The sequence below is a fragment of the Motacilla alba genome, chromosome Z, assembly GCF_015832195.1.
Source record: "Motacilla alba alba isolate MOTALB_02 chromosome Z, Motacilla_alba_V1.0_pri, whole genome shotgun sequence".
Lineage (NCBI taxonomy): Eukaryota > Metazoa > Chordata > Aves > Passeriformes > Motacillidae > Motacilla > Motacilla alba.
This window is the reverse complement of record NC_052046.1, coordinates 8,890,755-8,914,867: the sequence shown is the minus strand read 5'-3', so window position 1 is coordinate 8,914,867 and position 24,113 is coordinate 8,890,755. Positions and strand designations below refer to the sequence as shown.

Sequence of the window (24,113 nt, the reverse complement as noted above, 5' to 3'; positions counted from 1 at the left end):
ACCGTGTAGTGACAGGACAATGAGTAATGCCTTCAAAGTGAAAGAAGGGGGTTTTAGACTGGATATCAGGAAGAAATTCTTTGCTGTCGGGGTATGAAACACTGGCAGAGGTTGCTCAGGAAATCTGCGGATGCCCTGTCACTGGAAGTGTTCCAGGCCAGGTTTGATGAGGCTTTGAGCAGCCTGGTCAAGGGGAAGGCGTCCCTGCCCATGCCATGGGGTTGGAATGAGGTGATCTTTAAGGTCCCTTCCAACCCAAATCATCCTTTGATTCTGCAATGACATCATTCCCTCTGTCTGTGGACCACCCCTATAAAAGTCCCTTGAAGTTGTTTAGTTCATGACCTTGGGTTTTATCTGTCCTAAGAGTCTTTCAGGGCAGGAAAGATGGTGTGTGGTGGTGTCACATGGAAGAACCGGTTCTGATTCTGTCAGTGAACGGCTTGTCTGGTTTCCTTCATTAACATGGCAATCAAAGGAGAGCTGGGTTCAGACCCCCAAATTCAGATAGGCAAGGTGTTGGTGTTGGTGTTGGGCATATTACTGGCCATGGAAACTATATGCAGTGCTATGTAGCAATTAACATCATTCAGTTTAATTTATTGATTATTCTCACCCAAAATCAAACCCTCTTGAGCCACACACTGGACTTGAGAGATGGGCACAAGGCCCATGGGTTCTGCTCTCATCTCCTGTCCCTGTGCACAGCTCCTGATGGGAGCACTGGGCAAGCATTCCCTGGCACCAGCAAGGCTTTTCCATGGGTGCCATAATGCCTCTGGCTCTCAGCCTGCCCCAAGGCGCTTCTGAGAAGAGCTGGGCACTGCTCTCTCCAGCCTCCCCCTGCAGCCCTTCACGGACTATCGCAGTGCCCACGTTAGCCACATCCCAGAGCCCTGAGGGGACAGAGCCCCTCACCAGCACTGCTCCCAGTCCTTGGCGATGTGGTCAGCACTACTGAGGCCATGCAGGTGGGCAGCAGCCATTCTGTGACACACCGTGTCATGTATTCATTCCTTTCCCCTCCTTATCAGGCCCTGAAGGTCCTGTGCAACAAGTACCAAAACAAACAGATTTCTTCTTCCTCTCCCTGCCAGCCTCAAGGGCACCTGGCCAGGGTGGTGGTGGTGGCAAGGACCCTGGCACAGAGCCCTCTCCCTGCTGTCTGCTGGAGCCCAGCCTGGCACCTCCCATCACAACACACACCGAGAAAGTGTATTTTTCAAAATACTTCTTTATTTCTCTCAATACTGACATTACAAAAAAAAAAAAAAAAAAAAAGAAAGAAAAAAAAGAAAAGAAAAAAAATTACAAAAAACCCCACTATAAAACATTCAGGTCTCGTTGAAACCGAGAAAAACAAATCAGCTTGCATCTGCGTGCTGGCCTGTCTTCTCGCTCACGTTGTCCACATTTCTCCACATTGAACTCCACAGGGACCAGTGGAGGGAACCAGTGGCCACCCCTCGCTGGCCAAAGCGGGTGATTGATTCAGCAGCGCCTCACAGGTCTCCTCGCCCCACAGGTAACACTGTACAGCTGTACCCCCAGCCCCACGGGCACCCCACGCACAGCCCCCCCACCCCAGGGGACCCCCTGCTTCAAGTCAGTAAATTTTGGGTTTTTTTAGGAATTAAAAGAAAAAAAGGATTCCTGGGGCAGGGTGGGGAATATTTTGGCAGGGGTTTTCTCGGCAGTGCTGCAGTGAAAGAGGAGCTGCATAAAGCCAGGTCGAATGTGCCTCCAGCTCCACACCAGCCCTTTGCTGGGAAAAAAAATGGCATGAGGCAGAGTGGGCTGAGAAAGGTAAGAAATATAAAAATTCTCCTGATGGAAATCCAAAGGTTTTAAAAAAATACAGTATTTGAAAATGGAGCCACTAAACAGACTGCCTCATGCACTTCCCAGATCCGCCCTGATGTCCAGAAACACCTCCTGAATGAATCGTCCCTGTAGAAAAATATATACACACGCCTCTCTCTTCTTATTAGAATCCCTAATTTGACCTGAAACACTAGTGAAACCCACAGCTCTGCTCACGCTTGGCTCTGCTTTTGCACCCAGATTAGTGCTACACGCACACACAACCCCACTCCGGGGGTTTGCTGTTCGTGTGGCTGAATCATCCCCCTTTCAAGAAAAGCCTGGGTGCGTCAGGCCAGTATCCCCAATACAGGCAGAGAAAAACCCTTACGAAGTTTATCTAATGAGCTCTATATATATGTATTTAAAAAATAAAAGCAGCAATGCAAACTCAACACATCTGAAAAAAGAAAGCTCCACCCTGGGCTTTCCCCACTCCTCCTGCTGGCTGGGCCCTGTGGGCAGCAGGTGCAGGCAAGTGCTGCCCACGGGCACTGGGGACATCCCCGGGCAGGGGCAGGAGGCTGGATGGACCATCCCCACGTGCTCCGCTGTTTGGCACAGCCGAGGCTCGGTGTAGGCTTGGCACAGGAGAGCGGACCACGGCTGGACTTGGTACCGTGGCCCCAAGGTGAGAAATTGTCCAGCTACTGGGGGGGCCACCACAGGCAGGAGTGATCGGCACCGTGGTACAGCCGGGACCCCAAACAGCAGCAAGTATCAAAGAGGGGAAGAGAAAAACCAGCAGCGGGGATGCCAGACCCTGCGGAGTCCTATTTACACAGCGCCGGACACCGACAAGTCCAGCTACTTGTGGGAAGAGTGGCCTGAAAAGCAGGTGACATAAAAAACCCACAACACGACGCACCTCCCCGGGCAAAGGGCCCATGGCTCTCGCTCTTGCGAGGCAAAAAAAAATATGGACCTCTGGGGAGAAAGAAAAGGTTTGGCAGTTGGGAGAGCTGTGGCAGACAGGAGTCTCCCCATTGTTGGAGTAAAAAACCGGCCAAGAAGGATGGATAGGGGGTGGGTCGGATGGGTTTTTTGGGGGAGAAAAGTAGTGTGAGGGGTTGTTTTTTTTCTCTCTTTTTTTGCATTTAAAAGTGCTGTGACACCTTGGCTCTGTGCAGGCCAGGTGCTGTGGCACATGCGTTTGGAGTATTGCTGCTTTGGAGGAGAGTCCCTGGGCTCTAGGAGCATGGGAGGTGCTGCTTGAGGATCTGTCTCGTCTGGGGAGCTATTCTGTCCGGGAAGCGGATTTTGAACTCCACGATCAAGTCTCCTCGCTGGCTGGGGGCCTTGGGGAAGGGCAGCCCCTCCCCGCGTAGCCTCTTCACTGTCCCTGGCTTGATGATGTCGTTGCAGGGAAGTGGGATCACCCGTCCGTCGATGGTGGGAATGTTCACAGTGCAGCCGCACAAGGCCTGAGGAAGGAAGAGGAAACAGGCCATCAGATCGGGCTGATACCCCAAAGCATCCTGACAGCCACACCCCCTCCTCCCACTGCCTGCTCTGCCGGTTGAAGTGCCCAGCTCCCTTTGGATGCTGCCCAGTGCAAGCACAGCTCTCTGCTGGCACCAGCCTGGTCCAACCACCATGAACTGGGCTGCAGGAGCCCTGCAGAAGAGGGGTGCCCCAGGAGAGGGGTGCCCCAGAAGAGGGGTGCCCCAGGAGAGGGGTGCCCCGGCTCTCATGGGGGGAAGGACTCCCCTCCCCACCTGCTGGGCTGCCTAGAAGGCACCACCAGCAAGTGCCCAGCCACCCACAGCAACAAGGCAGGCTAAATTTAGCTCCTTTCCAGCCCTGTCGCCCAGCCTCAGGCAGCCGAAAATCCAGCTGAGATCATGGGATGCTGCCACAGCCCATCAGCTGTCGCCCTCCAGAGCACGGCAGCTTTGCCCGGTGCTTGGGGTTATCTATAGCACAGCCCATGTCCCATGTCCCATGTCCCATCCCTGTCACCGACAGCCCCCACAAGGCTAGGCCAGCATGGCACAAGGGTGTGGCCGTGGCACTGAGCTTCCCTGGGAGCTGGGGAGCTGGAGGGGCTGGTTCCCGTCTCCTGTCCCATTGCACAGCCAGGAGCCGGTGTGGGGGTGCCACCCTGCTGCACCCCAGCCCCCGGCAGCAGCCGCACACCGGCCTGCATTGGCAAGCCACGTGACGCAGGAATGCAGCAAGAAAATCCTTGTGTCCTTAAATAACTCAGACAGCTCTGTCGTACATGTGGGCAGGATCGTCTCCAGGCTCTCAGCAAGGGCTGAGCGAGAGGACTGCGGAACGATGCTTCTGGAAGGGGGTGGGGGCTGGGGGGCTGCTGAGCTACAGCCTCAAGCTTCTGTGTGGGGGCTGGTACAGGTTTGTCCCTCTGAACTGGGTCCTGGGGGTCCCAGCCCTCCCAAAACACCCTGCAAGGGAAGTGGAGAAAGACGCAATTGCTGTTTCTGGGGTAGGTGGGGGAATGTTCTGCGTTTCCCCCCAACTCAGGAAAAGCCTCTAAAGGCAGAGCAGCAACAGGCACCAGGAGAAACAGCTCATGCTGCCACTGGCTCTGAGGTGATGGATGGGGCTTCTGCAGCAGAGCCAAGGCTTTGAACCAGAGGGTTCACAGTGGGATCTGTGCCAGAGCTGGTTCAGGGTCTCTGTTGAGGGGAGAACAGGGGAGAAGGTCCTATCTCCTTTGCATGGCTCATCTGCACAGGCCTCCTTCTGGAGAGGGTGTCCTCCAGGGATGAAGTCTTCAGCCTGCAGGAGGATGCCATCACCAGTTCTGTGTGAGCAGCAGGTGCTTGGCTGATCTCCAGCAGGTTGAGGGGAAAACAAAGGACAATCTTCCCACATCAAGGAGTTTGTGCTATGCATTCAGACAAGGAATGCCAAAGCCCTCCTGCTCGCTGGTGCCCAGTGCAGTGTGCCATGGCTGCAAGTGCCCACGTGTGCCAAGAAAGGACACCTCCAGCCACAAAACAGAAAGGAGAACAAGAAGTCCCTGTGGGAACACGTGGATGGGGAAAGCAGGCAGAGATGTGAGCAGAAGCGGGCGGTAACAGCGAAGGCAGGCAGGATCTTAATGTTTCCTTCCCAGAGCCAAGACGCAAGAATCCGAGGCGATCGCTCCCCCGCCGTATGTCCCTGTTTTTCAATCTTCTTGCTCAACTTTGCTGGCATTTGGGAAAACGGTTGCTGAAGTAACACCAGTAACCGCGGGAGCTACCCTGCATCCTAGAAAGAGGCTTGGTTTATCCCTGGGGATGAAATCACCCTGGGTTTGAGCACTGTGCTGTGCGAGCAGAGCTTTATCTAGGTCACCGTTGGGTCCTCCTCCGCTCGCGGCAAAGCCACCGGGGAGGGCGTCGCCACCGGCCGCGTCCCAGCCGGGATGAGCCGAGGCACGGATGCTTCGAGGAAGGTGACGCCAGGTAAAGGATGCAAAGCGGGATGGTGCTGAGGGCAGGCATTAGGCAGCAGCCAGGAGGGCAGGATGCCCTGCCAGCAGCGCTGGCTCCCGGCAGAGGCAGCTGCTGGTGGAGCTGTGTGCCTCCTCCCTCCCGCAGCTCCCCGCTGCGGCACGTGCCTCTGATTTTAGGAAGGAAGACAACGAAGCCCTGGAAAAGCACTCCTACATCTGTGATTCTGCAGCAGACAGGTGGCAAAACGCCTGCACTGCCCTGGACAGGCAACCAGCAGGGCTGGGACTCAAGGGCTGGCCCTGCAGTACCCAACACCTGCCAGCTTTCCTGATGGCACTATGTTCTCTCATGGCAGTGGCAGAGACTAAAACTCAGGCTAGAAGAGGCAGCCTTGCAAGGCAGAAGGTGCAAGGAGACACCTAAGGCTACAGCCAGAGGCTGAGGAGATGGAGAAGTTGTGCTCTGTCACATACTGAGGTGGTAGCATACAGAATTGGAGAGCTCCCAGAATCTGCTCGTGCTCCAGAGTACTTAAGGAACTTCTTTTCCTGGAAGACAAATACAGCAGAGCATCACACTGCCCTGGCAAGCAGCAGGCTGGGGACGACAGCCAAACCAGCAGCCCCATGAGGATGCCCAGCATGTTGGGTTTGTGCTGGGGGAGGTCAGAGACAATAAGGAATAAGGAATTTGCCTGGACCATCAATTTTCTGCTTTGTGTCTGCATTGTGCAAACCCACTGCCAGCATGCAGTGCCCATGGAGCTCACAAGTGTCCAACACTTCTGCTGCACTTCTCAACCCCGTTTCTCCAGTTACTGCTCAAAAGTCAACTCCAGGCAGGAGTCCCTCCAGCCTGACCAGAGCACAAACCTGGGCTAACATGGTCTGGGCATCAGCACAGCCAGGTCAGGGTTAGCTTTACAGATAAAAGGAATGAACAGAAGGAAATATCTGAGATATGGCACGCACCGTTCCATAAATAAGGCAGTCTCTCCTGAGTATTTCTGGATTGGCCAGGAGAACCAGCTACTGCAGGAATAAACCTCTGTACTTTGCACTGTGAGGGAAACTCCTGAGTCTGCAAGTTAAGCAGAGCTGAGTTTGCTTCAGGAATGCCCAGCTCTGCCTGGCCCATGTGCTTTTTGCCCCCAGTACACCCGGTCACAGCCTGAGCTGGGATGCAGAGCCATCACAGAGCTCTCCTGACTTCCTGGAACACTTCACAAGATCACGTTTTCCTGCCTCAGGTCTGGCCCATTGAGCTTATTTCTATTCAATGCATTTGAGAACATAAATCTGCCTCCAGGAAGGAAAAAAAAAATCAGCTCATTAAGAAGACAGACAGCGTCTACCGTCTGAAAGGAACAGCAAATGGCAGCTGCCAAAAATGTCAACGTTAAATGCAGCTGCCAGCTGGGATTTATTAAAAGGTAGTTTTACAGCAGCAGTGGCGAACAGCACATCTTGTACTGAGGTAATCTTCCCTTTCCTCTCCCACCTTCGTGCAGATTGCTGGATGATCCGATGCATCCATCTAGCCCTGCCGTGACCTCCAGGACTGGCAGCCTGGAAGTGTTGAGTTTTACTCATTGCCTGCGTATCTAATTTGTTTGGTTGCTTATCTAGGAAAGCCAGAATCAAGGAAAACAGCTAAAGCACTGCTCAGGGAGGGCAAGGGATCACTTTCTTCCATGTAATCCTACTCTCTGCCCATGGGAAGAGCTTAGTTACTGCCTGGTGCAACCCTAGGCAGTAACTAAGCCACAGCAGGCTCAGCCACAGGAAAAGCAGGAATCAGACTGATGCCACCCAACCTGGGTTTTCCCTTGCTCCTAACCGAGGATGTGCCCTTTGTTCCACATGTGAATATCCTATGCTAAAATAGAAAAACAAGACATATGGAGAAGGGACAAAATGGATAAAATGAGCCACCTGAATTGGCTCAAGAAGTGAGGTGTGTTCAGCAGGGACCACAGCATCACTCTCCCACACCCAGCATGGAAGTCAAGCACCTCCAAAGCCAAGACCAAGTCGGCCTCTGCAGCTCCTGTCTTGCGACCTACCTGGTCTTTCCTATCCAGAGCAGGAGGAGAACTGCCTCCCATCTTGGCCCCAAAGGCCATGAACCAGTGCCACCTCACATCCCATGGGATTTACCACCCGTACTCACCTCTTTAAGACTGATGTTTGCCGTGTAGATCACGTTTGTCCCGTCTCTCTTGAAGTGCGAGTGAGGCTTGTCCTTGAGGATGAACACGATGTCTGCAGGGATGTTGTCTGGAGTGGCATCCCCTTCTTTGGGGAATGTGATTTTGGTTCCCTCCTTCCAGCCCCGTTTGATGACAATGTTTAGGATCTTGTCCTCAGTCCGCATGGTCCGGCCATCGGCGTTGAGCCTTCTGCGAGTGATCTTCATCCTCTTGGTGGATCCGTGGTAGATCTCTTCCAGGGACACCTTGAGCTCGTGGATGACCGGCGGGTCTTGGACCTTCCTCCGCGTGTGCAGGGACTCCTGGTGCCGCCGGTGAACCCCATTAATGCCGTTGAAGCCAAACCGGCCAAAGGCACTGAAAGGGTCGTCGTCATCATCCATATCCATGTCTTCCTGGTCAAAGCCATTGAACATCCGGGAGCGGCTGCTGGCGAAGAAGATGTCAAAAGGGTTGGAGCCTCCGAAGAAGGATGCGAAGGTGGCATGGGGGTCTCCATGGAAGGTGTAGTGGAAGGTGTTTCCTGAGCCACCTGAAGAGCCACCTCCAGTTTTGAGACCTGGAAGATAAGGGGGAAGAGGAGACATGAATGCTCCCTGTGGGGTAAATGCTCTGCAAGGACTGCACTGCCCAGGTGGGAGAATGGCCTCTGCCACCTCCCTCCACCCTCTCCTGCGTGGGAATGCCACCTCCAGCCCAGCCACTGTGATGGCACCATCTCCACCCATGGCACACAGTCCCACTCCTACACCCTGCAAGCTCAGAATCCGTTCAGGTTTCATACCCTCTATCCCTACTGAAGGACCTCTGATTCTCTCCACCCTGTTCACCTAATTTTAATTTAAAACATGCCCTGATCACCCCATCTCCATTTTCCCCATGAGCAGGCTCCTTCCTGCCCCAATAGCCTTGTCTCTGAGACTGGATATTAGGAAAAACTTCTTCACAGAAAAGTTGGTCAGGAACAGGCTGCCTAGGGAAGTGATGGAGTCACCATTCTTGGAGGTGTTCAAAAGGTGTGTGGATGTGGCACTTAGGGACACGGCTTAGTGATGAACATGGCAGTGCTTCATTAAATGATCTTAGGGATCTTCTCCACCCTCAATGATACTACAGGCAGGCGGAGGTGAGCAGACCTCCAGGTCAGCATGCAGTTCCCTGCACACTGGCTGTATAAAATGCCAGGTAAGCTCCAGGTTTGATCATTTGGCAACCCTTTCCATAGGAAACTCCCCTGCCAGGTCCCAGGCTGAGCCTGACGTCACTGCAACTCATCCCAAGTCCCAAGGAGTCAAGGCACATGACAAATGCCCCCCAAAGAGGTCACACATGCTCTGCAAGGCTATTTTTGATCAGCAGGGTTGGGAAGGGTTAAGCCAAGCCTAGCTCAGGGACTATTTTCAGGGCACATCAGTGACAGTGAAGGACTATTTCTGACAGGCTGTCCTTTGTCCCAACCCCCCACGCCCTTTCCACAGCAGGACAAGTTTGGGAGTCTCTTCTGAGTGCTGAAGTCAGTATTCTGGGTGGGTTGAATGGGCTTTCCCACTTCACCTTGCCTACACAGCATGTGACCCTGAAGCTCCTCAAAATGCTGACCTTCATTGCCCAAAAAAAAATGGGAAACAAAACATGTGGGGAAGGTCACAGAACATGAGAGGTTCAGCAATGATGGGACATGGGGGAAGACAGTCTTCAACTTGACGGGCCAGCGAGGGAGCTCTTACCCTCTTCCTTAATTCACTCTTACTTTAAACGCCTGCAGGCAACAGGGATTTTGCCAAATCCCCAGTGAGCCCCACTCCTAATAGACTGTACAGCCAGGAGGTTTCACCTTCAATCCCATGACGCCAGCCTGAGCGGGGTCCTATTTCACTGAGGCCTCCCGGGAAAAGCTGGTTTCCCACTTGAGAGAGTCTCTTCTCATTTTACAGGGCAGCAAATCACTGTGCCCGGTGCATCCATCACAGCCCTGACATAACTAACGGGTCAACAATTAACCCACTGCTGCTTAATCCTGCCGGTGGCTTGTGAGGGGATGCACCTGCCCGAGAGAAGAGCTGCCTCTTCCACCCAGCAGCCTGCTCCTGCCAGACCTCCTGCTCTTTTAAGCACCCAAGCCCTGGGCTGATTAATGCAGATGCTATTCGGCACTCTCCTCGAATGGGGTTGCACTCTTCCATCATCGACTAATAAGGCTGCCTGCCTTGGAGCGGCTCTCCTCCTCCTCCTCCTCCTCCATGCCAACCACCAGACAACAGCAGCCGCTTGGTTTCAAAACAAGGGCCTATTACTTAAATTGGGAAAAGCTTTGAATCCTGTAGGTCAGCCTGTACCAGGGAGGACAGTGGGACCAGTGCCCAAGTGCAGGGGGAATGTGGGCAGAAGCAGTACGTCTCTGCTGTGTTATTTAGGTCATTTAAAGAGATGCTAACAAATTACCCCAGGTATGACCCAGGAGGTGAACTCCTTCAATTTCTCAGCTGGCACCCACAGTTTTGGGGCAGAGGGCAGGGGGAGCCCAGACACCCCAGGAAGCAAGGTGACAAATTGCTGGAAAAGTGAAGCAGCCTGGGGAGGAGTGGGATGAGAGATGATTTCTGCCACCTGTGGAGTCTTCGCTCTCTCTGATTTTTTGGCAACCAGTCCCATTTCAGGAGTAGGCATGAAATACTGAAATACTTCTCTGTGAAAACTCTCCCTCACCTCTAAAACTGATGTGGACCCAACACCCCTGCCTCCCAGTGAGCAGCACCTATCCCCTTACCTTCCTCCCCATACTGGTCATACACAGCTCGTTTCTTGGGGTCACTCAGGACGTCATAAGCCTCCGCAATCTCCTTGAACTTCTCCTCAGCGTTGGGGTCTTTATTCTTATCGGGATGATATTTCAGGGCCATTTTCCGATAGGCCTTCTTGATTTCATCTTCGTTGGCACCGCTCTGGATGCCCAAAATCTTGTAGTAGTCCTTCCCCATGACGGCGACGCTGCCGGGAGCCGAGTACTTATTCCTGAAAGGAGAAAAGACAGCTCTTCGTAAGGTGAATATCACACAGGGGCAGTTGGGGACAGGACTGGCACACACTTATCGCGGAGACGATGCTCCCTGTGTCCCACGGGCCAGCAGCACCAGAGCCAGCTCAAGTCCACGCTTCCCAACAGAGGTCAGAGCCCCGGTGCAAGAATGTATCCCAGCTCTGGTTTTATCCCGCTGAGTCCCACGGCTGGGATGGACAGACTCATCTCTGAGACTGACAGGGAGAGAGAGCTCAAGTTGGGGCACGGCGCTATTATAGGGGCCACGCCACTGCTAACGTCAGGCCAGGACCTGTCCGTCCCCCCCGGCTGAGTCAGGAGGGCTGAGCTATGTCCAAATGTAGCTGCCGGTCTGTGTCCACCCCCTTGCCTGGTTCTCTCCCAGCTGGGGACCTGAGACTCAAGTCGGGGTGATGACAGCAGGTTTTGGAGGCTGAAAGCAGTGGCAGGGACCACGTTGTGCCTTCACCTTAAAGGAACTTCAAACATTTTGTTCCTGAAAGCAATTGGCATTCAGCTGGAGATAAGCGCCTCCGGCTGTCAGAGCCATAATTTGTATTTAGCGGAGAGAGAACGGAGCCGTTAGACAGAAACATCTTGTGATGGTGGGAGGGCTTTTTTCTTTTTCTGTTTTAAAAAAAAACCCAACACTTTCTAGCCTGACTTGCACTCCCCGAGAGCCTCCAACTGGATCTTGCAGTAAGGCAGGAACTCAGGGCTCACTCGCTGCATCGCGCGGGGGCTGGGGCCGTGCCCATGCCTATACTAAGGCATGGAAAACCCGGTGGCTGTAATTCATCCCCCAGTCACCACTGGAGTCACAGCCACCCAGGGAGCAGCTGGGGGAGATGGCAGGGCTGCTCCTCTAGGCAAAAGCTAACAAGTCCCATGCCTCTCCACAGATGTTTCCCACTGCTCCTCGACTTTTGGTTATGTGACAGCAAACACTTGACTCCCTGAACCTCAGAGTCTGGCCTGGCCCCTCTCACACTCAGTGCTGACCCTGCTTCTCCCAGGCGCTGCCCTTGCAGACCTGCACTCCCATTGCTCACATCCTGCTCCCTGCTACAGCCCAAGTTCCACCCTCTACTTGCTCCAAATACAACTGAGCCACCTCAACCAACTGTGCCCCTGCAGCAGACGGATGTTGGCATAGGGTGTGAGTTTTGCCCCTTTTCTTCACCATCATACAAGCTACCAGATGTTCTCCCCTTCCTTCCTCTATCCATGAGCTCCCACTGGAGGTCACAGAGGGATCCCCCAACCACTACAGCTCAATCAAGGGTGGCTGTGCTCTCCTAGGATCCATGCTTGGGTGCTACTCTAAGCATCTGGCAGCCACACCAAACATCCAACACTTGCCTCGGGCCATGCCTTGGGCAATGACCACCTACAGGAGCTTGGAAATTGGTCCCACATTTGGCCATCTCCATCCAAACCACCAACTTCTGCTCTTTTTTGCTCCAGCTGTGGAGGAGAAGCTTTGCTGTAGATGGGGAGGGGGGCTAAGGCACCCCTGAAGGACACAGTGAAGGGAGATGGGGGGCATCTGCAAACACTGTACAACATCCCAGGCGGCACAAGAGGTGGGAGGAGGTCCCTGGGGGCATAAAGAGCATCTGACAGCATCTCCTGTGGCAGCTCCTGGATGTCAGCACATTTCTATACCAGCTCCTGCATGCAGAGATACCAGAAGCACCCAGCCCACACAGGTGCTGGGGGATGCTCTGCCCCCAGCCCACATCCACCTCCCCATTTATCCTCCCTAAGTAGCAGGGAAGCTGCAGGAGACCCTGGGGTGAGCAATCAGCAGGAGAACCAAGAGCTATCCTGTCCATTCTCCACACCAAGGGTCACTCCAACACCCCACTTCCCCACAGCAACTTCCAGTGGAGGGCAGGGGCTCCCTGAAGCTAGTACTGGGATGACGATTTGGCCCTGTCTGGATGTTGCCAACCCTCCCACAGCGAGAGCAAACCAAGCAGTGCTAAAGATAACCCATCACACCCTAGCTCCAGCAACACAGAGCTGACAAACCTTCAACTGTCACTGCCCAGGGACCACAGTGTCTGGCTCTGACCCCACGCAGCCCAACCTGACAGCACCACTGGGACACCCTCATCTGGCCAAAACTCCACAGCGTTTCCCATGAAAACACATCCCAAAAATGCAAAATGCTGTTGCCACCCACAAAATCTCCGGATTTGTCCACTGAGAGGTCTTTGGCCAGGGTGGGGATGCCTGACAAGGATCTCTGACCTGACCAAGGACCCCTTCATCTGGCTGGCCATGGGGAAGGGAATTTCTGTACCGAAATGCATCCCGGTGCCGCGGTTTACCGTGCCACGAGGACCAGGTGCCGGTGGGTGACCCGGTGGGTTAAGGCACGCTCCCGAGGCTCAGCTCACATGCACAATGGTGGTAAAACACGACTCTGTCCCCGCAGAGCCTCCCTCCTTCCCTCCCACCTCTCTGGGATCAGCTGTGCCTTGCCACCGATCCTCTCCCCCTTCTGCTCAGTCATCCTCTCCTGACTTCCCATTTAACCCCCTCGGGAGCGGTGGGGGCTTTCAAGCTGGCAAAGGCATTCCTGTATCACCCTTGGAAATCAGATGCCCCCAGATAAGCCACGGCCACCCTGCCTTGGTGAAAACCACAGGCATGCCCCTGCCCTGCCGAGCCAGCACAACCTCCATCCTCCTCTTGCAACCACACCAAAAGAAAAAAAATAATTAAATAAAGAATAAATCTTTGTTCCGGCCCCGCACATGACATCAGCCCGAGCAACCGCTGGGCGCTGGGCTAGCGCGCCAGCTGAATAGCGATCGTTTGACATAATCCCTCTGCTCGGCAGTCATCTAAGGGAACAAACCCACCCTGGCAACGACACAAGGTTTTTTTTTTTTTGTTCCATCTCGGGGTGCAAGGTCACCGCGGGATGCCAGGGACAGGCACAGATGGTTTAACGAGGACACAAGGTCGAGAGGCTGAAACCCACTTACCGAAACTTTACGAACACATTCATAGTCCAAGCTGTCATTTTTAAAGGCTCTAGTTTTATTTTAAACATTGCGGCTGTCCGCAGGCGGCGGCAGGTGCTGTGTGCCCGCCCGGGAGGCACTGGAGGGCGGGAGGAGGGTGGCGGGGCAAAAGGTGCTGGCTCGTGCCGGGGATGCCGCCGCCGCCAAGGGATGCTCTGCTGGCGAGTCCCCCCCTCCACCTCCTCCGGCACACCCAAAGGGCAGCTCTTCGCCAGCCCGGCAGCCGTGGTTGGCTCTGACCTCGCTCCCAGGATGGCTCCGAAAGGGCTCCTCCGGTGGACGCGGTGCCGCCGGGGAGCTGCCGTCCTTTGTGTGCTTCCCAGCCGCGCACGGAGAGACCCTTCAATGGAGTCACTCGCCGTGCCGTAATTTTCCTTTTAATTGGTTTCTTGACGCTTTCTCGTTAAACCGACAGATTAAGACACTTCTGCTTAATCCGTCAGTTCCAGCATTCCTCTTCTCCGCTGCCACAAGGCACCCAGCCGCCTGGCACCGTCACGTCCCCCACGCAGCCCCCTCCAAGGAGCGCAGGGAGCGCAGCCAGGAGCCCCCCGGTGTCCCCAGAAACGACTCTGCTGACGCCCAGGGCTGAGCACCCGCCAGGCGAATCGGGTAGGGAGAAAAGTAGGGCGGCGTTGATATGGAAAAAAGTCACGTTAACCAATGTGCACCTCCCCAGCTTTTCCCGTTCGGATGCATGGGGGTCCCTGTGTCCCCCTCACCGGCCCCCCGGCAGAGAGGATCTGAGTGCCGCATTCCCGCCCGGCGTCCGGGGCTCCCCGTGGCGGCAGGGCAGCGGGACGGGGACGGTGCGTCCCCCGAGCCCACGGCGCAAAACCTACTTCTGAGAAGTCACCTTCAGGCACGCCAAAGGAAAGCTAATGCCACCGCGTCCCCTCGTCTGTCACCGTCACTCGCAGGCCACGGAGAGCATCCTCTCCAGAAGCTCTACACCGAAACTAGGCAGCCGTACTAGGGATACCACCAGGTAGCTCCTGCATCCCACCCGCCGCAAGCGAAACAGCCGGGCGGGCGACAGCCCCCATCCCGCTGTGTTCCCAGGGGCTGGAGTCCCGCCGGGCTCCGAGCCGGCGGGGTCCGGCGAGGCGCGGGTGCCGAGGCAGCGCATACCTCTCGGCGCGGCTCCAGAAGAGCAGGATTGCCGGCATGGTAGCGTATCCCGGGCTCAGTCAGGGAGCTGGTGGGGATCTTGTCGCGCCGGGGCAGGCAGAGCCACCCGTGCCCGTGCTGGATGGCAGTCGCAGGCAACCAGGCAGCAATGTCATGACTACCCGCAATGAATCATCCCCTCCCCGAGCCCCCACACGCACCGCCCGCCTCCCCCTCCCCACCGACAGCCCCACTGGGGTGCCGGCACCTGCGTGGGGACGGGGTTAACCCTCCCCTCGCTGCCTCTGCCAGCACAGCCCCCGCTGCCAGCCCCGCCGGCGGCCGCCTCCTGCGTGGGCACGGATCAGGACCCCGCTCAGAATTTCCCCAGAGAGGGTCCCATATCTCCACAGCCACGAGGTGCTGTCTCCTGCGAGGGGATGGTGTCAAGTACCACTTGCGATCACCGCCGACATGGGTCCCCCATTTTCCAGACCTATCTGGTGCTGGCTCTTGGGTGGAGATGGGGTCAAGCCCCTCACAGTGTCTCCCCAAGCAGGTTTCCCTCTTTCCAGCCACACTCACAGTTGTGTGGAGATAGGGTCAAGCCCCCACTGCTGCCTCCCCGTGCAGGGTACCCCGATTCCAGACTCACTAGGATGCCCACAATGGCGTGGGGATGGGGTTGAACCCCCCCACAGCACAGATCGCCACCCCATGCCCCCCACCCAGCCCCACTGTGGGGCTAAGAACTTCATGGGGATGGGGTTTATCCCCCTCCCTAGCCCAGAGGCACTATCCTTTTAGGGGCTGTCACACACACAGGGGTTCACTCATGCCTTGTGCCCCAGTGCACAGACCCACAGAGGTCCAGGGCTGACCCCCTGCCATGATCAAGCCCCACTGGGACCCACTGCCTGCCTCAAGAGGAAAGCAGGTTATCCCTTTCCTCCTGGTCAGCCCTCCCAGGAGACACTGTCACCTCGACTGGGGACAGGGGTTAACCCCTTCCATGCTGGTCCCTCTAACCGTGTTACTGTCACCTGGGTGGGAGGTTACCAACTTTGTCACCAGCCAGTTCAGCCCCACTGGGATACACAGGTACCCGCAGGGCGGTGGTGGAGGGGTATTGACCCCTTCCAGGCCACACCACATAGCTCAAACAGAGCACATTATTCCCTCCAAAGTGAAACAGGAGAGAGGGATCAACCCTAACCTCACCACGCTCTCCAGCTCCTCAGGGCTGTACTGCAGCCCCATGGCAGGGGGTGTTACCCTCTCTCTCCCTGCCCCACTTGGATGCACTATCTCTGTTATGGGGCACGGGGATTAACCCCTTCCTGACACAATCTTCAGACCCACAGGGACACACGGTCACCAGCTAGGGCAGCCCAGTTAACCCTGACGCACAGCCCCACCAAGAAACCCTGACACCCCACAGGAGACAGAGATGCCAACCCCTTCCTCCCCTCCCTTCAGCCCCACAGAGACTCCATGTCACCCCACGGTGACAGAACAGGGTGGCTACCCTCTGCTCCCCACCCACGAAGGGGCGAAGGGGTTAAGCTCCCAGACCCACCGCAAAACCCTGTCACCCCCTGGGGCAGAGAGGCCGATGCTGCCAGCCCCCAGGGACAGCCTGCCACTTCATAAAGGAGAGGTTTAAGCCCCTAGATCAGGACAGACTGTCACTCCATGGGTGGAGTGGGGCAAGAACCCCATCCCAGCCCCACAGGGACATGCTGTCACCCCACGGGCAGAGCGGCCAATCACCTTCAGCCCCACTGCGACACCCTGTCACCCTTTCGGGCCGAGGGACTGTCCACCTCAGCCCCGCAGTGGCACCCTGTCACTCCTCGGGGCAGGGGGACTGACCCTCCCCAGCCCCACAGTTATATTCTACCACCCCACAGCGCAGGGGGAAAGACGACCTCCCAGTTTCATGGCAACAACTTGTCAACGCTCGGCGCAGGGAACTGTCACCCGAGCCCCACAGCAAGCCCCTGACACCCCTCGGGCAGGGGGACTGACCGCACAGCGACACCCTGTCAACCCCGAGACAGGGGCATTGCCCCCCCGCCCAGGGTGACACTTTGTCACCGCCCGAGGCACTGGGTGAGACCCCCGCCGTCCCACAGGGGCACCCTGTCACCGCCGGGCTGGGGGGGACTGACCACCGCCCAGCCCCACGGCAGCACCTTGTCACCCCACGGCCCCACCCCACAGTGGCACCCTGTCACCGCCCAGGGCGGGGTGACATGACCCCCCCCCCCCCCCAGCCCACAGCGAGCCGCTTCGCTCTGTGGGGCTCGGGGACTGACTCCTCCCAGCCCCACGGCAACTACTTGTCACCCCAGGGCAGTCCCGCAGCGACACCCTGTCACCCCGCAGGGCAGGGGGACAGGCCCCCACGGCCGCGGTGCCTCGCCGCGGCGGCACGGCCGGGGCCGGGCTGCGGGGGTCGGTGTGGGGCTGCGGGGGCGGGCGGGGGGGCCCCCCGGCACTCACCGCTCCCGCTGTCCCGGGGCGCCGCGCGCTCGCTGGGCCGCCCCCGCCCCCGCCCCCCGGGCGCCACGTCAGGGGAGTCCCGCCCACGCGAGCCACGCCCCCGTTGGCCCGGGGGGCTGTCGATCGCCGCGCTGCGCCATGCTGATTGGTTGTTCCTGGAAGGAAGGCGGGGCGAAGGCGGGCCACCGCCGCTCACCTGCCCGCCTCTCCCCCTCCCCTCGCCTCCCAGCCGCCGCCTTCCATTGGCCAGTTCAAGCCAGCACCGCCCTTTCGGCGCTCTCTGATTGGCCGGGCGCTCGCTCGCAGCGGCGGGATCCCCGGGGGGAATCTTCTGGAAAGGCGTTACGTCACCGGGGAGCCGCGCCTCACGCCGTTCGTGGGTGCGCCCCGTCCCCCGCCGCCCGCGGCTCCGGGGGCTCGGCGAGCGGGGGCCGTGACCCGGCCCGGGGCGGTGCAGCGGCGGTGGGGGTTCTCAGAGCACCGGGGCCCCCAGCACGCTGTCGGAGGCTGGCGCTGCGCAGGGCCCGTGTCCCGTCCCCCAGGCCTGGCAGCCCCCCGGAGCCCGGCGCAGGCAGGGCTATGGTGGTGCAGCATCTCTGAGTGAATGAGGTTGGAAAAGACCCCTGAGCTCCAGTCCAGCCTATGACGGTACACCACCCCATAAACCAGCATGACACTGAGGGCCAGGTCCTGTCTTCAGGAACATCTTCAGGGATAGTCACTCCACCACCAGGGAGCCCATTCTGAAACCCAGTCACTCCTTCTGTGACAAAATTCTTTGTGATTTCCAACGAAAACCTCTCCTGGTGTAGATTGAGGCTTTGTCCTCTTGTCCTGCCACTTTTTTCCAGGTAGGAGAGACTGACCCCCACCTGGCTACACCCTCCTGTCACAGCGAGTGAGAAGGTCCCCTTTGAGCCCCGGCTAAACACTGAGCTCCCTCAGCTGCTCCTCATCCCCACTCCATCGCCCTTCTCTGCTGAAAGAGGTTCAAGGTCCTAGAAGCACTTGGCGGGGCTGGGAGGGCTGGATCCAGGGTGGGAATTGTGAGAAGAAGGTGTCTGGAAGGTACTGGAGCAGCGGGGCCATGCCTTGGGAATGCAGGGCAGTGCAGGCATCTCAAGAGCCCTGCCTGCATAAAGGTGTGCCCTGCTCCGTGTGGGACTGGTGGGGCAAAAGGGACAGCAAATCCCTGAGGAGCTTAAAAAGGACATTGTGGTGCTGGAGTGAGTCCAGAGAAGGGCAGTGGAACTGGTGAAGGGTCTGGAGCACAAGTCCTGTGAGAATTGGCTGAGGGAACTGGGGGTGTTCAGAGAAAAGGAGGCTCAGGAGTCACCTCTGCAACTCCCAGACAGGAGGTTATAGCCAGATGGGGGTTGGTCTCTTCTCCCAGGCAACCAGGGACTGGAGAGGAGCACAAAGCCTCAAGCTATGCCAGAGGAGGTTTAGCTTGGACATTAGGAAGCACTTCTTCACAGAAGAGGTGATTAGACTTTGGAATGGACTCCCCATTTGTGGACTCCAGGTGGTGGAGTCAACTGCCCTGGAGGTGTTTAAGGAGAGACTGGGCGTGGTTGTTGGTCCACGATCTGCTTTACAGGGTGGTGTTTGGTCACAGGCTGGACTCGATGAGCTCAAAGGTCTTTTCCAGCCTAGTTGGTTCTGTGATTTTGTGGGGCGCTCTGAGGTGTCTGATGGGGCGATGGGTGAGTGTCCACTCCCCGGGAAGAATGCCATAGCCAGATCAAACACCCAGTGTGATGGGGCCAGGGTCCTTATGCAACAGAGAGTGGCTGAGACTCTTTAGACTGTGGGGGCTGACATTGTTTTTTCATCATGGAAAAGCCACTGGACTCCAAAGCCCTGGTCCAGTGGGAGGCTCAGTGTCTGTGTTTAAAACAGCTTCCAGCATCCAGCTGTGCATCCCAGCTCCACAGCGTCTGTGGCTAGCTATCCGGGAAACTGGGTACCCGAGCCATGCACGCTGCCAGCACTGTCCCTCTGCAAAGCCGTGTCACATGCCTCCTTCCGAGGTGGGGGTGTTTTTGGGCTTTTGCCATGTGAGTCTCCCCCCGGATCTTTCCAGCATCCCGGCGTGGGTTAGACCAGTAACAAGGTGGCTCCTGGTTGGAGGAGCTGTCTGGACCCAGTGACCTGGATTTTGTCCTGGGAAATCTGCCTGTCTTGAGATGAAAACCCACGTCTTGATGCTGTCGAGTTAGTGCGGAACATGGGGACAGCATCCTGCCTGCACACCTGTCTGTAGACATAGGGGGGAAGCATCTGGTCGTGCAGGTGCCGCGGCTCGTGGGTGGAGCTGAGCGCTGCTGTGAATGGCTGAGGCTGCTAGGATGTTTGTCCTTTCGTAACCTCTGCGTGCTTCCTTACTGATCAGGGAGTGTTTGGAAAGGGCGCTTTCAGTTCACATCTCGCCCGACCCTCGTGGTTTGATCACAGCATTGGTCTCTCTGTCCTGCCTGGGGTCCTTGACTCTCCGGAGTCCCCTGGCAGGGTGTGCGCAGCCACCTGGGCTCCTGTTTCCCGCCACGGCCTGTCCGTGGAGCCCCTCTGAGCTGGCAGAGTCGGAGTTCTGTCCGCTCTGCCCGTGGAGCGGCTGAGTCATCGCGGTACTGACCCAGCACTTACTGTGGCCCGTCTGTTTTGCTGTGTGTTGTTCGGTGGCCCCGTCCCCGTGGCGGGGGGGCTGGCGCTGCGTGTCCCGCGCCCTGCCCATGCCCTGGCCTTGCAAATGCCTTTTGTTCTGGCTTTTCATCGCCGGCAGCGCTGGAGGCCCCAGGCTGGGGGAGCTGCTGCTGGCCGTCCCCCTGCTCACAAATGATCTGCTTGGTGTGCAGCCTGCCCGGGGACAAACAAGGGCTCCGGGCCAGGCGCTGGCTGCGGCCCCGCTGGGCAGGAGCGGGGTCAGGGCAGAGCACAGCCTCCCTTCCTGGGGGCAGGGGGTGTTTTAACCAAAACCGCGCCTCCTTCGCAGCCCGTCTCCCTTGCTGGCACATCCGCACCCTTTTAAAGACACGCCGGGAAAGTGCAGGGAGGGGTGGCAGGAATAATTAAAGGTACGAAGCCGTTTCCATAGATGGAACAATTACATAAACTGGCTCTCTTCCGTCTGGGGGAAGAGATGACTGAGGGAGGCATGATGGGGAATAATAAAATCCTGTGTGGTGGGGGGAAGGAAGGTGAGCAGGGAAGGGTTGCTTGAGTTCCTGTAATTGGGCATCTTGTGTCAGAATATGCAGTGACATTTCAGGACATGAAGACATTTCCTGAAGCAGTTTGGGATTAACCTGTGGAAATGGTGGCCTTAGGTGAAGTGGTGGAGGGAAAATGTAGGAAAATTGTTTGGGATCAAAAGGCAATTGAGCATATTCCTGGAAAGAGAAATCCACGAGGGCTGATGAGCCCACTGATGTTGGTTCTGGTGCAGGAAATCCCCAGACTACAGGCGTAAGCAGCATGCTGTGTTCACCTGGAGCTTCAGCTCTTCCTGGTACTTTGTGCCTCACCTCCAGATGTGATGGTGAGGTGGGAAACCACACTCTGGGCTGTTTCCCTGTTAAAACATCATTACCTGGTGTCTGAAGGTTGGAGCAGAGGAGAAGGCCACTTACCTCTGCAACCACCTACCCAAGTGCCATGCCACTGCAAGAAACACCTTTCCCAGGATGCTTCCACCTCCTTCTGGATCTGGATCTCCACATGGCTGAGCAGATGGGGCAGGAGCAAAGCACTGTCTCCTTGCTGCACTGCTCCCTAGTCCTGCTCAGAATCCCCTGCTCAGTGCAGCACAGGGAAGTCTCCAGTGTCTGTGGCTGGGTGAGCTGGGGAGATGCATCTGAGGACACTGGGCTTGGCAGCAGCAGGGTTTGCGCTCTGTTCTCCTCGGCAAGAGCAGCACCCACGCGTTTGGTGCTGTCTCTCCTTCTTGCCTGTTCCCATCCTCAGAGGTGTCGCCCGCCTTTTCCAGCACCCTGAGCTGCAGCAGGAGGAAAAGGCTGCAAGGAAAAAAAAAAAATCCATGCTCAGTTTCTTTTTTTTCTTTTTTTTTTTTTTTTTAATGGTGGGATTAATGCTCCATTCCCTGCCTGCTGCTGCTGCTGTCCTGGCTGTGGTCTGAGCTTGATGCATCTCTAAGGAGAAGCTGTTGGGTCACCTTCTAGGACAGGCAGGGCTCTTATGTCCTACAGAAGCTGCTGTCCATACAGGGGAACCCTGTCCAGGAGACCTGGTAACTAGCATCCTTGGGATTCATCCAACCTCTGGCTTGTCCTCTGAGGAAACCACCAGCTCCCACCAGCTCCCACCAGCTCCCAGTCACCCTGGTTGTGTTGGTAGCCTCAGCATGTGGTGGGTTTGTGTCTGCCCGGCTCTGAGCATGGGGTGAAACAGATGGGAATGGTCCTCAGCAGTCTCATGCTGCAAGCAGGATCAGCCACAAGGTCAGCATGTGCTGCTTGGGGCTTTATCCAGGTTGACATTGCAAACCACCAAGGACAATCATTGCAGCACTAGAAGAGCTTGTTCCAGCAGCATCTTCCGTGTCCTTGTGCTGCTGTGTGTCAGAGCCTGACTGGCCTCCCAGGGCGTGCAGAGGAAGGGGGTGGAAGCTGCTTTCAGCCGTAATGATGGTGTTCGGTTTGTCCTCCCCGGCTGGGGCTGAGGATGGTGGCCGCTGTCTCTCTCCCCTGCCAGCGCCGCCGGCGGCAGCCGAGCCGGCCGCTCCGCTCGGCACTCCGCACCTGCGGGGGTGGCATAATGAGCCATGTCCTTGTCTCAACCTGCCGCTTCCTCTCTCGGCAGCGTCTGTGCTGCCAGCTGGGTTATTTTTTCTTTTTCATATTTTTTTTCCTTCTTTTTTTTTTCTCCTTTCTTTTTTGCCTTCCTGCCGCTATTCTTGAGTGGTTCCCAGCCGGTGGTTGGCAGGCAGCCCTTGCTGGAGACCATCTCCCGGGCTGACCTTTGCCAGCCCCCTCGGATGAGCGCAGCGGGGCTCTCCTGCCACCCACGGCAGGTGCGCGGGTGAGATGCGAGCGGCTCTGAGTGGCAGTGTGTGGGAGGACTGGGTCTTCTCCAGTCCCTTGCTGTCCCCACCTGTGCTCATGCTCTGCTGGGGGGGCCAAATCCTGAAGGCAGGAGTGAGTGGGAGGAAAGGGCAGCATGGGGGGTGCTGCAATGCTGTTTCTGTGGTAGAGCCTGGGGAAAAGGAAGGTTCCACTCAGCAGATCCTGCCTATGGACACCTTGGTTTGTCCTGACCTAGCCTGCTGTATCCCTCACTGAACCACCAACACAGAGGTCTAAACTGGGCATGCAGATTGTGTGGGCAGGGAAAGCCCCCCCTGGAGCTGCCAGCCCTGAATCCAAGCAGTTGAAAGAGGGAAGACAGTGTCCCCACCCTAGCTTGGCATGCTGGAATGTGGCAGTATGTCCCAAGTTGCTGTGGGAATCAGCAGCAGGCATGGGACTAGGATCTGGAGTGTCTTGACTCTGGTTGTGATGCTACCCAGCAAGGCAGGCTGATAATAAATGAGAGCCAGCAGCAGCACCACAGCCCCATCGTCCTTCTTGCCACTCACCTCTGACCTCCACATCTCCCTGGGAGGAAGGCCAGCTGTGCCAGGGAACCCAAATAGCGTCAGTCCCGCCGGGGATGCATCTGCACGTGGAGGACGCCTGCTGAAGTTTGGGTTGGCTGTGTTTCAGCTTCCAGCCTTTGCCCTGCTTTCATCAGCAAAGTTGTCCTGCAGCACTTGGTTCCTCCTGGGCATGTCTCTCCCAAGTTATATTTTGGCCAAGCTATTTACTTGGTTTCTCCTGGGAATGTCTTTCTTTCTCCAAGTTACATTTTGACCAAGTTGTTTCTGCTCTGTGTTAGGGTGTCAAGCACACTGAGCCATTCTAGTCCGTCCAGCCACTCCATCATTTTGGAAATTTTGGCCCTGAAACATACTTTCCAGGACAGGGGTGTCCCCAGGTGCTTCCAGCAGGGGTGCTGTCCCTGAAAGCCACAGCTGGAGGTGGGTAGCTTCTCCAACCTGAAACACAGGTTGGAGACAAGCCCTGCTGCATCTACTGGAAGTGTGTCCATCTGATGCCTTTCCATTGCAGATCTGCCTGGCATCTAATTCTTGACATGCCAAATGAGTTGTGAGGAGTTCATCAGGACAGCAAGTGCTGCCCAGCTGACTGCTGTAGGAATCTTCATATCTCTGTGGGGCTACCAAATGTGTGACCCCTGGAATAAAAATAAAAATATCACAGGGATTGTCTGCAAGAAGAGTTTTCCTGAAAGAACAGGCTAGGTTGCTTTTATTTTGGTCTTGGCTCTTCTCCATTGCCTACCAAGCCTCCTTCCTTGTGTCTATCCTGGCCTCATGGCAGGGGGTGCTCAGAGGGATGCAGGTGATGTTTTTCGAGGGCAGAAGATTCCACTGGTGCTGCACTGGTAGTGGTTTGGTTCCCTGTCTACCCATAGCCTGTAACTACAATCTCTCTGATTTTGCTGCTTCCTTAGTATCTCATCTTATGGATAGTGGGAAGGCAAAGCTCTAACCCTGTGCAGAGGAGGAAGGACAGGGTTAAGAGTCCCAAGCCCTCCCTCAGGAGTGCTAGAGGATGCTGAGGTGGTCCTGTCTTGTCTTCAAAAGTAAAAGCAGACATATGGAGCTGCGTGACTCTGGGCATCTTGACTTGGTCTCATGGGATTTTGTGCCTGTCAGTCCCTGGACAGCATTGTGTGATGGCTCTGCAGATCTCCAGGTCACTGTCTGCTCCTGGCAGGGAACAGTCTTGCCTAGAGCTTTACCTCAGGAACCCAATACACCAGCCAGTCTGGATGCTGAAATGGGAGGGGATGCAGTAGTGAGTGAGCTGAGGATGCTGGCAGGGGCTGGCTGAGCATCTAATGGTGTGGCT

At 56.6% G+C, this 24,113-nt stretch overlaps 1 protein-coding gene across 4 annotated transcripts; it reads right to left on the bottom strand.

Annotated features, from left to right (window-relative positions):
* Positions 1 to 1,241: 1,241 nt before the first annotated feature.
* DNAJB5 (DnaJ heat shock protein family (Hsp40) member B5) lies at positions 1,242 to 17,320 on the bottom strand. 4 transcript variants are annotated; one of them, XM_038125253.1, is made up of 4 exons: positions 13,525 to 14,675; positions 10,253 to 10,497; positions 7,446 to 8,044; positions 1,242 to 3,287 (listed from the first exon to the last, which is right to left on the bottom strand). In XM_038125253.1, the coding sequence occupies exons 1-4, from the start codon at positions 13,590 to 13,592 to the stop codon at positions 3,054 to 3,056; spliced, it is 1,146 nt and encodes a 381-aa protein (XP_037981181.1). In that variant the 5' UTR covers positions 13,593 to 14,675; the 3' UTR covers positions 1,242 to 3,053. The 4 variants fall into 4 exon arrangements, with proteins under 4 accessions (XP_037981181.1, XP_037981184.1, XP_037981182.1 ...); XM_038125256.1 differs by lacking the exon at positions 13,525 to 14,675 and adding an exon at positions 17,182 to 17,320 and having other exon boundaries at positions 1,243 to 3,287; XM_038125254.1 differs by lacking the exon at positions 13,525 to 14,675 and adding an exon at positions 14,695 to 14,865 and having other exon boundaries at positions 1,243 to 3,287.
* Positions 17,321 to 24,113: the final 6,793 nt, after the last annotated feature.

Coding starts and splice junctions, on each gene's coding strand:
- DNAJB5 (XM_038125253.1), bottom strand. CDS start 13,592: ATGTTTAAAATAAAACTAGAGCCTTTAAAAATGACAGCTTGGACTATG. Junction 10,498..13,524: donor AATGTGTTCGTAAAGTTTCG/GTAAGTGGGTTT, acceptor TTCTCCTTTCAG/GAATAAGTACTCGGCTCCCG. Junction 3,288..7,445: donor CAAACATCAGTCTTAAAGAG/GTGAGTACGGGT, acceptor TTCCTTCCTCAG/GCCTTGTGCGGCTGCACTGT.